This window comes from Gorilla gorilla, chromosome 5 (assembly GCF_029281585.2).
Source record: "Gorilla gorilla gorilla isolate KB3781 chromosome 5, NHGRI_mGorGor1-v2.1_pri, whole genome shotgun sequence".
In the NCBI taxonomy this organism is placed as follows: Eukaryota; Metazoa; Chordata; class Mammalia; order Primates; family Hominidae; genus Gorilla; species Gorilla gorilla.
The window spans coordinates 124,742,904-124,758,707 of record NC_073229.2 but is presented as its reverse complement, the minus strand read 5'-3'; the positions used below and the strand labels follow the sequence as shown (position 1 = coordinate 124,758,707).

Here is a 15,804-nt window from a genome sequence, read left to right as displayed (position 1 = left end):
AGGCACTTCAGGCAGAATTAAATTATGTGGGCAAAAATCCTCAGGGCTTGAAGGAGTCATAAGCATTTAGAGAATATGAAAAAGTTTAATGTAGCCAGAACCTAAGGAGAAGGGAGACAAGATTGTCTTGACTAGAAAGTAGGCCAAGAACCAGAGGCTACAAGGCCTTTATGCTGTGCTAAGGAGTTTGCATCTGATCCTAGAGGCTATGGTGAGTGTCTTTAAATATGGATTAACATTACCAAATTACGTTATGTTTTGTTAAATATTTATTGCACTATGGTAGGAAGTGAACTGGGATGGAAAGACCATTACAGCAGGAAGGCCAGTTAGGAAGCTACTGAATAATAGGGAAAAGATGATGAGGACCTTAGATACAGAGTGAATGGAGGGAGGGTCAATGTTAAGGCACATTCCAGATGTAAGTAAAAGAAAATATTAAACCATTGTAAAGTCTTAGAGAAGTCATGATGAAAATGTTCTTACTAAATCTTACCGACTAACACCTTAAGAAGTTTCTTTTCAGCCAACATTTTCACTTACTTAGATAGGAGTTTGAGAATATGGTGACATTTTGCCCAGTTCCCTCCACCGTTAGGGTGTCTGGGTTAGGTACTAAATATTATTTGAGAACATAGCTGCAAAATTAGTGAGATAGCCATCCAGAAATGCACATTTACCACAGTAAACGAACACATTACAGGATTAGAGTCATGGAATAGACTTTACATTTATTCTAGCCCAATCTTCTTGTTTGATATTGAAGATATGGAAGCTGGAAGCTTTAAATCACTTGTTCTAGGTCCCATTACTATTTCTTGATAAAGCCAGATCTTACAAAGTCAGGTTTTCTGACTCATAATCTACAACTGTGTGTGTGTGTGTGTGTGTGTGTGTGTGTGTGTGTGTGCATGTGAGTGTGTGTGTAGATGGGAGTTGGCATGTAACTGTAGATATATTTATCATTTCTATTACATAAGAATCAAGGCATTTAGTGTGACAGAAAGAGCTTTGGGCTTGGAATCAACACACTGATTCTTATTTCCTCACTATCCTTTACTAATGGTGTGAGTCTGAGTCACTTTACCTCTCTGAGCTAGACGTTCTTCATCTGGAAAGTAACGAATAGCCTCCCTCCCTCACTGGGTCGTATTGAGAATTAAATAAATGAATTAAAGCCATTCTAATTCTGTATTAATAATAAAGAATATAATGTCGATTTTGAGCTGCTGTTCTGGACTCTCTGTCAGTTGCTTTACTGATCTGTACCATCCTAAAGAGTCTAGTTTAGAGATAAGAACCTAGTCATTTTAGTCAGTTTGTCTAATTAGCACACAGAGACATAATTCTCTGAGGCCAATTTAGTACTTTAGCAAATTGTAGTTGCTTACTGAATCCACAGATACGTTGCCCTTTGTATATGTATCTCCTTTTTAAATTTTTTTTAATTGTTGAACTTTCTATTTTAAATTGCAAAAAAAAAAAATAGTACAAAGCAGCACTGTATACCCTTCACCCAGCTTCCCCATGTTAACATCTTACATGACCATGTATAATTATCAAAATCAGGAAATTAACATTTATACAATACTACAAGCTATTCAGATTTCACCAGTTGTTCCACTAATGTCCCTTTTCTGTCCAAGATCCAGTTTAGTACCCTGAGTTGCATTTAGTTGCCCTGTCTAGTTCACTCTAGTCTGTGATATTTCCTCAGTCTTCCTTTGTCTGCCATAACCTTGACATTTCTGAAGAGAACTGGCCAATTGTTGTGTAGAATGTCCTTCAATTTGGCTTTTACTGATTTCCTCATCACTAAATTCAAATTATGTCTATTCAGCAAGAATATTACAGAAATGATATTGTGTTCTTCTCAGGACATAATATTAACAGGTTCTTCTCTGCTGGTCCTATCTATATTTAAAATATCACCTTGTATGTGAAAGACCCTAAAATATGTGGCTATAATCTGCTGTCTATCAAGTTACAGTTTTATTTCTCCAGCCTTCTGAATGTTGCCACATGGACTTCCCACCATCATTTCACTTTAACATGTCCAAAACTGAATTAATCATATAACTCTAAAAATCTTTCTCTACTCTAACTTTCTTACTTTTCTTAATATTATCACTGTATCTGTTTACCTTGACTTAAAACCCCAAGTTTGCTTTTTGATCTTCCCTCTCCTTTGCTTCCATAGTTCTCTAACTGCTTAACCTGCTTTTAGTCTGTCTTTCAATTTTGCCTACTTTGTAAACTGTCATATAGTATTGATCAGAAATTAAATGTATTATATAGGGGGTGGGAACTAGATAAGGTTTAGTTAGCAGACACAGAATGCAGTAAATCTTTAAATTAAGATAATGAGTAGGAAACTGTCCAGTGTTTACATTTTTTCAACCATGAGAGTGAGATGAGCCAGGAGCACAGTTGGAGACACGGGTCAGAACAGGGGTCCCACACACACAGGGAGCTGGGTAGGTATGACTCCCTGTTGCTCTGGTTACAAACTGCCTTCTATTTTATAATATTATGGTGAGAAAATCCACATGAAACTGTAATAAACAGTAGTAATGAAAGAACAGGAAGTTTGGGGAGACTTATCACAGTAGACAAAAGATGAAATCTTAAGAGGTTTATTAAGTACAGAAATTATAGTGAGCCTCTGATCCAGAGTATTCTTGGGTATTAGCAATTTAGGATATCTCCTGCTCACACATGGTGGTAGTCAGTGTAGTCCATGTAAATAAATGAGTATTCTTTAGTTCACACCTCTTTAGCTGTAGGAAATTTGGGGACTGAAAGTCATAAGGGTAAATTGTCTTCATGCATTGACTAAGAGCTCTTAGTAGTTGTGGCAGCTGCTTTCCCTCACATCTTGCTACCCCAAAAAGAGGGTTGAGTATCTCCCGCCTACCACCAAAGGGGCTAGTGTAGATATTAACCCACACCGTCTACACAAGAGGTTCCTCTCACTTTTGTGCTTCTGCTGTCACTCTTCTTCTTGTCTGCAGTACCCTCCTCAGCCCTTATAGCTAGCCAAGTCTTAACAGTCTAAAAAGTCCAGTCAATATTGATAAATGTAGCTTCAACTGATTTTCACAAGTAACAGTTTATCCACATTTTTTTTTTTTTTTTTTTGAGATGGAGTCTCGGTCTGTCGCCCAGGCTGGAGTGCAGTGGCGCTATCTCAGCTCACTGCAAGCTCCACCTCCTGGGTTCGCGCCGTTCTCCTGCCTCAGCCTCCCGAGTAGCTGGGACTACAGGCACCTGCCACCATGCTCGGCTAATTTTTTTTTTTTTTTTTGGTATTTTCAGTAGAGACTGGGTTTCACTGTGTAAGCCAGAATGGTCTCCATCTTCTGACCTCGTGAACCGCCCATCTCAGCCTCCCAAAGTGCTGGCCTACAGGCATAAGCCACCACGCCTGGCCCAGTTTATCCACTCTTGACCATTCATATTTCATGTGTTGGATCCTTCAGTAGCCACCAATACATATGTTGAGATACCTGGCTGGGCTGTCATTATTCTGAAGTAGAACCCTATGCCCAAGCTGTTGCCATGTAAGTTCTTAAATCTAGAATAGATACAGCAATAATTTGTTTTTCAGAAAAAGCTATGATTGGCAACTCTTACTTTCTGTTGGAAGGTAGTAGCAGCATAAATAATGACTTCTAGCCTCAAAAATCATAAAATTTACTTAAAATTATAAAGTATAAGCATTTAAAAATTAATTTTTTTATTTCTTAATTCTGTAAACATTTATTGAGTACCTACTATGTTCCAGGCACCACTCTAGCCACTTTGAAGATGTATTAGTAAACTAAACAAAAACTTTTGCTATCCTGGCACTCATGTTCTTTTAGCAGAGACAGTAGATTTTAATATTATTAAAAAGTAATAGATGTTTAGAAGGAAAACAGGATAAGGAAGATTAGGAGAGCCAGAAGGCGGCCTGGGGGGAGATGGGAGATTACAATACTGTATTAAAAAGAAAGTCAGGGTGAGCCTCATTAAGGGTGCTGATATTTCAGCCAAAACTTGACAAAGGTAAGAAAGTTGACCACTTTCTAGGAAGCAGCATTTCAGGCCAAGGGAACAAGAGAGAGATTAAGGCTGGCATGCCTGGTGTATTCAAGGAACAACAAGGAAAAGATGTGGCTGAAGAATAAGTGAAAGCAGGAAAATAGCAGGAGATGAGGTTGGGGATGTGGAGGGCCAGTGGTGATATAGGGCATGGGTGGTCTTAGAAACTATGGTGAGGATTTTGACTTTCGTTCTGGAGGGAACAGGAACCATTGCAGAGTTTTGAGCAGGGGACAGATGGGATCTATTTATGCCGTAAGTCAGGTCAACTATAATAATAAATATTGTAAATAATTTAAACTTCCCTGTTGTAAAAGAGAAATTGTCAGATTCATTCAAACGTGATTGACATAGAAAAGCTGAAATTTAAGGATTGAAAGAAGATGTAAAGGAGAATGATAGCAAAGAGAAAACAGCAGCTGCAGAATTAAAATCATACAAAACCAAATTCGAGGCAAAAAAATACAAAGGACAAAGAAGAGTGTATCATATTGGTAACAAACACAATCACTAGAAAGTTATGGTAGTTTACAGATTTTTAGAGAGACTAAAAATAACATCAGATATGTAAAGCAAAAACTGAAATTCAATTGAAATTACAGCCCAACTAAATTAGTCATGTTAGGAGACTTTAACACATCAGAAAGATAAGTATTTCATAAAAAAGAGGATTTAAATAATAATATCCTTGAATTTGTATCCATTGTATCTTTGTACATATGTCCCTAACAAAATATCATTACTTACAAACACTAATGGAAGATTTGTTTTGAAAAATTTACTATGAAGTAGACCCCAAAGAACATCTCAACATAGAGATCATAAGGCTACATTCTCATTGTGTAATATAATAAAACCAGAAATAAGCAATAAAAGGGATGGCAAAAAAATTTAACTGCTTGGGATTATAAAACTTTTAGTCTAGTAAAAGATGAAATCAAAACAAAAGGTATAGACCATAGCTGTACAAAAATACAAATGTAATAAAACAATGAATTTAAACCAAAGCACAATTCTAAGGAATATTTATATCTTTACAGACCTCATAGAAAATGTGAATGCTTAAAAATAAAATAAGCATTTATCTTAAAAAACTAGATAAAGAACAATAGCAAAATGTAAATATAGGAAAGAAATTTATAAAAATAAAAATTGGAATTAATAAAGTTGTAAACAAAAATCTGCATTGATAATATTTATTGGGTGTCTACTATATTTGAAATGCTGTTTCAGAAGCTTAACTCATTTAGTACTGTTATGATCCGTATTTTATAAATAAAGGAAGCACAGGGAGAATAAGCAACTTACTCCCAATAGCACAGCTCCCAAGTGACAGAGGCAACACTAGGATTCCATCCCATTCTCCATCACTGTGCTCATTGTGAGGTCCACATTCCCTGTCCACTTCTCTTTTCAGTGCTATGCTGAACAATGGGTTCTTTATGGAAACTCTGCCATACTCACTCAAATGACCCTTTTTATTTGATGCCTCCCAAAAAACAAACTGTCAGTTTTAATATATAAACCTTCACATCTAGATAAAAATGGAAAAATGTGCCTAAGTAAATTTTGACAATTTATATATTTTACTTAGCTATAGTCAAGCTCTGCCACCTTCTTTTTTAATTGACTCTTTTTTAAAATAATACTGCTATAAATATTTGTGAGATTTTGTGTGAACATAAATTTTCTTTTAAAAAATTTTAACTGATAATTATATTATGGTGTACAATGTACTGTTTCAAAACGTGTACATTGTGAAATGAACAAATCAGGCTAATTAACATATCGATCACTTCACATGCTTATCATTTCTTTGTAGCAAGAACATCTACTCTTTTTAGTAATTTTAAAATACACAATACATTATTATTAACGATAGTTACCATGCTGTGCATTGCATCACCAGAACTTATTCCTTCTGTCTAACCGAAACTTTATGCCCTTTGACCAATTCCCCCTTTGCTTGCTTGGCTTTCCCAACCCTCATGGCCTCTGATAACTGACATCCTACCCTCTACTTCTATGAGTTTGACTTTTTTAGGTTCCACATATAAGTGAGATCATACAGTATTTGTCTTTCCATACTACCTACCTTATTTCAATGGCATAATGCCCTCTAGATTCCTCCACCTCTAGATTCATCCATGTTGTTGCTAATATAGAATTTCCTTCTTTTTTAAATATTCCATTGTGTATATATACACCATATTTTTCAAATCCATTTGAATATCCATTGATGAGCACTTATATTGTTTCCATATCTTGGCTATTGTGAATAATGCTGCAGTGAACATAGGAGTGCAGACGTCTCTTCAACATACTGATTTCATTTCCTTTGGGTATATACCCAGAACTGGGATTGCTGGATCGTATGCTAGATCTATTTTTAGATTTTTAGGAACTTCCATACTGTTTTCCAAAGAGGCTGTGCTAATAATGTACATTCTCAGCAACCATGTACAAGGATTCCCCTTTCTCCACATTCTTGTGATTGGCCCTCACTTGTATCTTTTTATTATTGTCTGTGTTAAAATCACTTTTCCCAAAAGCTGGAAGCAAACCAAGCCACAGGACACTGGTAAATTTTTCCCACTTATTTTTAGATCTGATAAAAATTTTTTAAAATGCTAAAGTAATTGTCTCTAATGAAACACTTACATTATGTATAGTTTTAATTTTTCCTTAATAATTCTTATCATCTAGTACCATGAATTGAGATTTGACTTTCCTTGGGAAGGAAGAATATGTATGCATGCTTGTTCATCTGCATGTGTGTATAACAAAGAGACTGAGGTTTACTTAACAATAGAAAAGAAAGACCATTTTTATAATATAGTTATATATAGGTAAAGAAATACAACCTCATATTCCAGCTCCCTTCAGCTAATCATACTACTATGAAGTCCTCACCACAGCACACCAAAAGTAAAACTTGTGTTGACAAAGATTTCAACCACTGTTCCTGAGTTGGTCACTATATGTCTATTTATATTCTTGTGTGTGTGTGTGTATATATTATGTATATATGCATATACAGATAATTATGTTTAGATATGTAAACACACACATATATATATAACATACACACACACACATTAACTTGTTCAAATGAATATAAACACATGTACTGGTGCTTTCATAAAATATAATATATTCCAAATTGAGTTCTGGATTCAATTTGTATGTTCAGTTTTACTCTGTTTTCCCCTGAGAAAGCTTTTAAATATATCTGAGGCAAAAATGTGGTAGTTTCAGCTGTTCCTGCAACCACTTTCGCTATTTGTGTCATTATTATTGCTGCATAATCTGAACATAAAAAAACGTGGTGCTGTAACAAATGACTTCCCACTACTGACAGTTATAGCAGCAGCATTTCAATACTGATGAAAAATTTCCCAGCAAGATATCTGGACAGGTTTACATAAACCAAACAGGAAATGGCTGCCACTATTCACATTAAATCCAAACCGTTTGGTGTAACTTTATCTATGTTTTACATTAATATAAAACCTCTTTCATTCTCAACTGGTGACATTTCATCAGTATTAAGATTTGAAAAAGTAACTTGAGATTTCATATGTAGTATTCTTGTTCGTCCTTTGATAAGATCTTTTAAAGATAATTTTTGAAAAGCTTTTTAGTTTTTGATTCTTTAAATTTTATGAACTTTGTAAATTTTTATGATAGGGAGAGGTTTGTTATGACTTTTTCCCAATGGACTGCTAATAGAAGTTAGCTTGTGTAGCCCATGTGCTAGATGCTGTCAGTATCAAACTGCCTTTGACTTTCACACCTCTCAGGGGACTAGTAATTGTTGTGTTCAAACAGCCTGTAATTGTGATCCCGCTGGCTTTCTCAGTACGCTTCTGGCTATTAGAATCATTAAACAACTCAGCACCTGTTAACAGCATTGTAAATATTCAACCCTGCTTGTGTGCAGGTTGAGTCCAATATAGAGAAGTCTTACAGAGCTCAGTCTCATAAATTAGAGCTTCTGACAAGTCAATTATTGTGAAACTGGGTTTCTCTGTGAAATAAATGAAATAGCATGCTGACAAAAAGGTAGGCTGTCTGTTTACGGCAAAGAGAAGATAATGACTTGATGATTCAATGCAGTGAACATAAAACTACGTTTTATCCTTTACCCATAATTAAACAGTTGTGAAATGTTTGTGTTTAAATAACCAGTAAATTACAAATTTTGTACTGTGGAGAGTGCAACATGAAAACAGACCTTTTTACTTAGCTGTTGCATGCTTTTTCAAGTTAGTAAAGTGATTATTAAAATTAATGATATGTAATGTTTTAAGCTAAATGCTTATAATTGTTCAGGCTAGAAGATGCACAGTAACTAAAAAAAGTTCACCTCATAGAAGTAAAGGCTGTATTATGCTACTAATAGAGAGCATATAAATCTGTACTCTATTCCTTATTCACAGAAAAATTCAAAATATATTAACTCCCAAAATTTTATGTAACCTAAAAAACTTCATTTACATTTAAATTATTTTATAGTGTCTCACAAATTGTATATCTAATTAAGAGGTAACAATATCTTACTTTTATAAGGATTTGAAAATATTTTAAATGACTTTAGAATCTCAGTCCAAATATTGACCAAGAATAGTATTTGGTAAAGATCAATGAAGTTCAATTTACTTGAATTGAATTTTGTATTTCTTCTGTTATGCAAGTCAATAAGAATGTTGGTGACCACATTTAGAAAAAAAAACTGTGTTAAGAAAAAATAACAGTGAAACATTTATGTTTTCTGCATGAAGAAATGTGAACTTTTAGCAAGTTAGATTATGAATAATATTTTAGTGGTGTCATCATATAATTTATTGTAATCTCAGAAACATCATTTAGGTTGATTTTTTTTTTTTTGGTGACTTACTTTAAATATTTAAGATATATTTACCCTGACTATATTTTATCTGGATGAAAACCACAAATTTGTCTTTAAAAAGTCCCAATAGGCTTAAATAAACAGACTTTAGAAGGGATATTAATCCATTGAAATATACCTTGTAAATACAGTAAACAAAATAAAGCAAATACAGTAAATAAAATAAGATAAATATTTAAAAGAACCTGTAATTTTTTCAAGGAAAGTTTTTTCATTGATAGTTTTAAATATTATTTGTAAGTGCACCAAATTTATTCATTAAAGCATAAAAATGGTAAAGTTGACATCCCAGTTGTATATAGGACAACGGCTGATGGTAATCCGTAACAGGATCCATTAGTTTTCAAACAACCTAGTAAATGTATAGATAAAAATAGTATTTTAATTTTTTTGTATTTCACAGTAATATTTTCAAAATATCTTCTTTCTGTAATGTCAGTTGCATAAAGAATTGTTTGTTCCAAGATCAAGGCAGACAGATTTGGTTTAAAAAAGAATAGTTTGATTCTTACTCTACAAATCCTACTACTTAGCATCCTGGGCACATTTTGACTAGTGTTTTGAATTTAGAAATAACTTTATCAGCTATGTATTAGTCCTGACAGCTAAAAATAGTGTTGGAAAATTTATAGGCTTAGTAAGCCAAAAGAATGTGAAATACAAAGTAAGCACTTATATTGTAGAAAGTTTGACTGATGAATTTCATTTCTTGGAAAACAATGAAAGAGAAAAAGTATTTTAAAAATTTTGAATGACTTTGGATATTTGTATCTTTTGTATGGCTTGAATGTCCAGAATTTTTATTTTCACCTCTAAAGCAGAAGACATTATTCTAACTACTCCTCCTTAGTCATTTTCCAAAAGAAAAGAAATATTTTCTACTGGTTAATAATTTTTGGTTTTTCACTTCCATATATGCTTAGACATAAATTTGAACATTTTGTTTAAATTAATGACAACACTAGGTTCAGTACTTATTTATCTCTTAATTGATTAATATTGCTTTATTTAGGTACATGCCAAGAGCTTTTCTAGAAAAAGCAATAACTTTTCAATAGATCAAAATTAAAGTAACTTCCTTTTTAATGGAAGTAATTTTCCCAAATAAATTACAATAGTCTCTTACTATAATAATTTTTATGTAATGGGGCCTCTCATATTTGGGTGTACCTAGCCATTTGCACTAACTTTTCTTTCAAATGAAAATATGTCCTGACATTATTAGTCCTGCTTTGTGTATTTTTAAATAATTTTTTTATAATTTACTGACCCCAAGTCTCTTCCTTTGAAGAATGAAAAATATCACAAAAATTGTCATCTAGATAGTGTTCTCTATTGCTCTCAAGTTGTGGCTTTCTTTAGTCCTCTCCCATTTGAAATTGTTAGCACCCTTTTCCCAGACTATGAATATTCCCTTCCTAGTCCTGTACAGATGTAAAACCATCATGATGGGGTCTTAGGGATGAGAACCTGTTCTCTAAGACGACTTTCCACTGCCATTCTTTGATGTGGATGGGGAAAAGGGAGGTAGGGCATATAAATTACCCATGCTGACTAGGATATATAGGGTTCACCTAGTAAGAATTAGGGAACTGCCAAGATTATGGGTGTAGTCCCTTGCTCTTCAGATCTGTTTCCAGGCACAGATCCCTAGAGGCCATGGGGTTTTGCCAAGAACTTCTCAGTGTTGCAGGGATGCACATTCAGGTGAAATGTATGTCTTTAGGCTTTTTGCTTGGAAAACATACAGAGCTGGACTTATGTATTTTTCCTGTATTAAGACTTGGTTAGAATGCTTTATTTTTACCCTGATGATGTCCCTTCTAGTCATTAGGATGACATTTATTCTGTAAGCACTAGGGGAACAATAATTGACTGAATTGCCTAAAAGAACTCATCTACCACCCAAGATTAATATTTCTGTGAGTTTTGTGATGTTACTGAAGATAGGTTTTATAATAAAAGGGGATTATATTTATATATATTCTGTGAAACTGAGGTGATAGTTTTAGTAGAAAATGTCTTGAAACAAATAATAATAACCTTGCTTGTTTTCTAGCTACTACAATTTGGGTGATGTGAGCCATGATTCTGTGAACAAGTTTCTGTCCCATCTGATTGAGAAGTCCCTGATTGAATTGGAACTTTCCTACTGTATTGAAATTGGAGAGGTATGACTTAGTCATATGCATTCTAATTGAAAAGATTGCCCAGCTTTTTGACAGGTCTTTTGCTTTTAATACTATCAAAATTTTTAACAAAATTGTTTCAAAAGCACCTTTCTGAATTATTAATTTTATAAAGATATGTACTTTCATCGTACTCTTCATTTGTTATTCTTTTGAAATAGGATAATCGCAGCATTGAACCTCTAACTTATGGCCGAATTGCCTCCTATTACTATTTGAAGCATCAAACCGTTAAAATGTTCAAGGACCGCTTGAAGCCTGAATGCAGTACTGAAGAACTGCTTTCAATTCTAAGTGTGAGTTTTTCGTATATTTCATATCTTCTCTTTTAATTTAGGGCTTAAAGTTTTGCCACCTAGTTTGTCTTGAAATTTAACAGAAACCATTTGTAAAGCCCTTTCCTCTGTCAAACAAGGTCACTGCAAAGCAACACATCTAGACTAAGATACCCATAGATAAGGTGACCACGTAATTTATGATCCAAACTTGGATCCTTCTGAGTGTGGAATGAGGTCCTATTAATATTTAAGCCAGGATAGTAGATGTAAACTGGACTGTCCTGAGCAAAGCAAGTCATCACCCTATCCTTAAATATAATAGCCTCTTTGAATTATGATTGAAAGCTTTTCTTATTACTTTTTTGGATAGTTCCTGTTGAATACTTATCTGTGATGCTACTGAAGTTTCTTTCATAAGCATCCACACAATTAAGTTCTTAGAATTAATGTCAGGACAGCTGTTTATCCCCCATCCCCACAAACACCCTTACCAAAAAAATGACCACAGATATATCACATGGTAAAAAACTATACTGTGTTCATTTTTCCTTTTTTTGCGAAATAGCTAAGAAATTAATATTAGAAGCATCTTGTCCACCTTTCCTTTTACATAATGTCCCCTTCTGGCTTTTTTTCCCTTTGTTGATTTTAAGTGTAATAATTTACCACAAAACTTTGTTAACACATTAGTTAGGATATTCATATATTCTTACTGTTATCTTATCCTTCAGATGTGTTGGTGCTTTTTAGAAAAGTTAAGAACAATTGGACCATTCTGTCTTTAAAGTCCTTCTCTTATAAATTCATTGACTCTATGGTAGTTCACTTAGTAACTTTTTTCCTTCCTCTCCTATTGCTTTATAATTCTCAACAAGCTTCAATATCCCATTCACAGTTTTTCAATTTCTCAGTTTTTTCCCCTACAAGAAACTAGTTTGTAAATTTTGTGCCCAGCATAGTGCCATGTACATTTTAGTGAGTTCGAAAATATTTATTAATGAATTGATTAACAGATGGAAGGATAGGTAGATCCTGTAATAATCAGTTTTCTATTCTTTGCTCTGTAGAAAAGAATAGAGGACTAAAGTATATAAGGCAGCTACCAAAGAATTTTTTTTAAGAAATTAAAAATTTATTTCTGATAGAAGAGTACAAAATATAAAGAATTTTTTAGATCCTTAAGAATGAGATTTATATCAGCTCCTAGCCAAAGATTCATAGAAGTAGGATTTCTCTGGGGAAGAGACTATTGGCACAGGCAGCAAAATAATGGTTAATTTGGGCATGCCTCTTAAATTAGTATCTGTTAGATTTAAGAATAGAACTTCTTTCATATTTCTCTAATCTCACATTTAAGCATACTTTTCTGCCTTGGAAACATGTATGATAATAGCTAACACCTTTGAGCAGTTTTTTGAGCTAGACATTAAGAACTTTAAATTAATAAACTAATTTAATCCTCACAACAACCACTTATTTGATATTAATAACATCCCATCATTATTCCCATTTTAAAGATTAACCATCTTGTCCAAAGTGAGTGGTTTGCAGTCTAGCACCAGAGTATGGGCCCTGAAACCATCCTACTATACTGCCTCTCAAGTCATACACGTATGCACACATGCACACAATTAGGTGGAAGGCACTGAGGTGGGAGATACAAAGTAATTTAAAACTAGATACATGCTGTAAAGGAAGTTTGTGAAAATCATATGCCTACTACATTCTGTACCCCTGTTTACTCCACTAAAAAAGCCAAAAAAAAACTTAAAATCCCAGGGGAATTAAACGTTTGTTTTAGTCTTCTCTTTGAAAAGGTATTGATCACAAAAGGTCTGTTCCCATCCTGTCAGCAGCATGTTTCTTTCTGATATTACACTATATAAAACTAGTTATGCCAGTATATTTTTGTTAAAATAAAGTCAGTTCTCCAGTTAATAACTAAATAAATGGAACCATCTGAAAATATGTGTAAGGAAAGCTATATAATAGAATATTTATATAGATATGGTTTGGTCTACCCCATAAAAATTTCCACAGCAAGAATATCTTCTTCTCCCATGGTGTTTAGTCCAAGGAACTTTCAGCTTACGCTAGATATTGTCTCAGTCTGTATTATCTCAATGAGGGTTCATTCTGAATGAAGAACCATAGGACTCACATTGACAAGGAGATATGTAGGTATCACACTGTTTTCTTAATTTCTTGCCTAGGAATTATTCTTTGTTCACTATTGAACACTATGTGTAGCTACCAGCAAAATGCTAAATAATACAGCAAGATTGTATAATTGTGGTGTAATTTCCAGAAATCCTTCTTCTTCTTAAGTTTCTTTAAATGACTTTTTTTTTTTTTTTTACCATGAAAAGACTACCAAATGACTCACACAACTCAGTATCCTCCCTACTCTCGCCTCCAAAAATGCATATTAATCTCATTGTGGTTTTAAACTAAGGAGAAAGTAGTAGTCAGACAGAAGCTGTAGGGTGCAGGATGATAATAGCATAAGAAGATGAGGAAAGCTGTGGGGATAACATTAGTGTTTCAAAGATCTGTTTCCATTATCATTGCTTTTGTTATTATAATAGTTAAGTCATATTATGTTTTTGTACAATTCACTCATATAACATTCATTGTTAATGCTTCCTTTTACTAAGATACGTTCAGTGATGTTTCTAAAGTCATTTTTAAACTTTAGTTTTTAAATTTTTAGTATTTCTGATAACATTACAACTGAAAAACTTCTATTCTTTTGAGTATTACTTTGAACTTACCATAATATTTCCTTAAATTTTATTAGTGAATAAAGTTTTCTTATTTCTTAAGCTACCCATTACATTTGTCTTTTGGTTTTCAGGATTTGGGGGTATTAATAACGTATAGAAATCAGGTTCATTAAGATTTTTAGGATCTGGTGTAGGGGGAGGAGCCAAGATGGCCAAATAGGAACAGCTCAGGTCTACAGCTCCCAGCGTGAGCGACGCAGAAGACGCGTGATTTCTGCATTTCCATCTGAGGTACTGGGTTCATCTCACCAGGAAGTGCCAGACAGTGGGTGCAGGTCAGTGGGTGCAGCGCACCGTGCATGAGCCAAAGCAGGGCGAGGCATTGCCTTGCTCAGGAAGCACACGGGGTCAGGGAGTTCCCTTTCCTAGTCAAAGAAAGGGGTGACAGATGGCACCTGGAAAATCGGGTCACTCCCACCTGAATACTGCACTTTTCCAACGAGCTTAAAAAATGGCACATCAGGAGATTATATCCCGCACCTGGCTCGGAGGGTCCTACGCCCACAGAGTCTCACTGATTGCTAGCACAGCAGTCTGAGGTCAAACTGCAAGGCGGCAGCAAGGCTGGGGGAGGGTCACCCGCCATTGCCCAGGCTTGCTTAGGTAAACAAAGCAGCTGGGAAGCTCGAACTGGGTGGAGCCCACCACAGCTCAAGGAGGCCTGCCTGCCTCTGTAGGCCCCACCTCTGGGGGCAGGGCACAGACAAACAAAAAGATAGCAGTAACGTCTGCAGACTTAAATGTCCCTGTCTGACAGCTTTAAAGAGAGCAGTGGTTCTCCCAGCACGCAGCTAGAGATCTGAGAACCGGCAGACTGCCTCCTCAAGTGGGTCCCTCACCCCTGACCCCCGAGCAGCCTAACTGGGAGGCACCCCCCAGTAGGGGCAGACTGACACCTCACATGGCCGAGTACTCCTCTGAGACAAAACTTCCAGAAGAAAGATCAGACAGCAGCATTCGCAGTTCACGAAAAACTGCTGTTCTGCAGGCACCGCTGCTGATACCCAGGCAAACAGGGTCTGGAGTGGACCTCTAGCAAACTCCAACAGACCTGCAGCTGAGGGTCCTGTCTGTTAGAAGGAAAACTAACAAATAGAAAGGACATCCATACCAAAAACCTATCTGTACATCACCATCATCAAAGACCAAAAGTAGATAAAACCACAAAGATGGGGAAAAAACAGAGCAGAAAAACTGGAAACTCTAAAAAGCAGAGCGCCTCTTCTCCTCCAAAGGAATGCAGTTCCTCACCAGCAACGGAACAAAGCTGGAGGGAGAATGACTTTGATGATTTGAGAGAATAAGGCTTCAGACGATCAAACTACTCTGAGCTACAGGAGGAAATTCAAACCAAAGGCAAAGAAATTGAAAACTTTGAAAAAAGTTTAGACGAATCTATAACTAGAATAACCAATACAGAGAAGTGCTTAAAGGAGCTGATGGAGCTGAAAGCCAAGGCTCGAGAACTACGTGAAGAATGCAGAAGCCTCAGGAGCCGATGTGATCAACTGGAAGAAAGGGTATCAGCGATGGAAGATGAAATGAATGAAATG

At 35.2% G+C, this 15,804-nt stretch overlaps 1 protein-coding gene across 2 annotated transcripts in view; it reads left to right on the top strand.

Moving 5' to 3' along the window:
- The window catches only part of ASCC3 (activating signal cointegrator 1 complex subunit 3), a 382,658-nt gene that overhangs the window by 280,857 nt on the left and 85,997 nt on the right, over nucleotides 1-15,804 (top strand). For both annotated transcript variants that reach the window (XM_004044455.5, XM_055391435.2), the window contains 2 exons: nucleotides 11,058-11,169; nucleotides 11,349-11,483. In XM_004044455.5, the coding sequence (XP_004044503.4) occupies nucleotides 11,058-11,169; nucleotides 11,349-11,483 (247 nt within the window). The remainder of the gene's footprint in view (nucleotides 1-11,057; nucleotides 11,170-11,348; nucleotides 11,484-15,804) is intronic.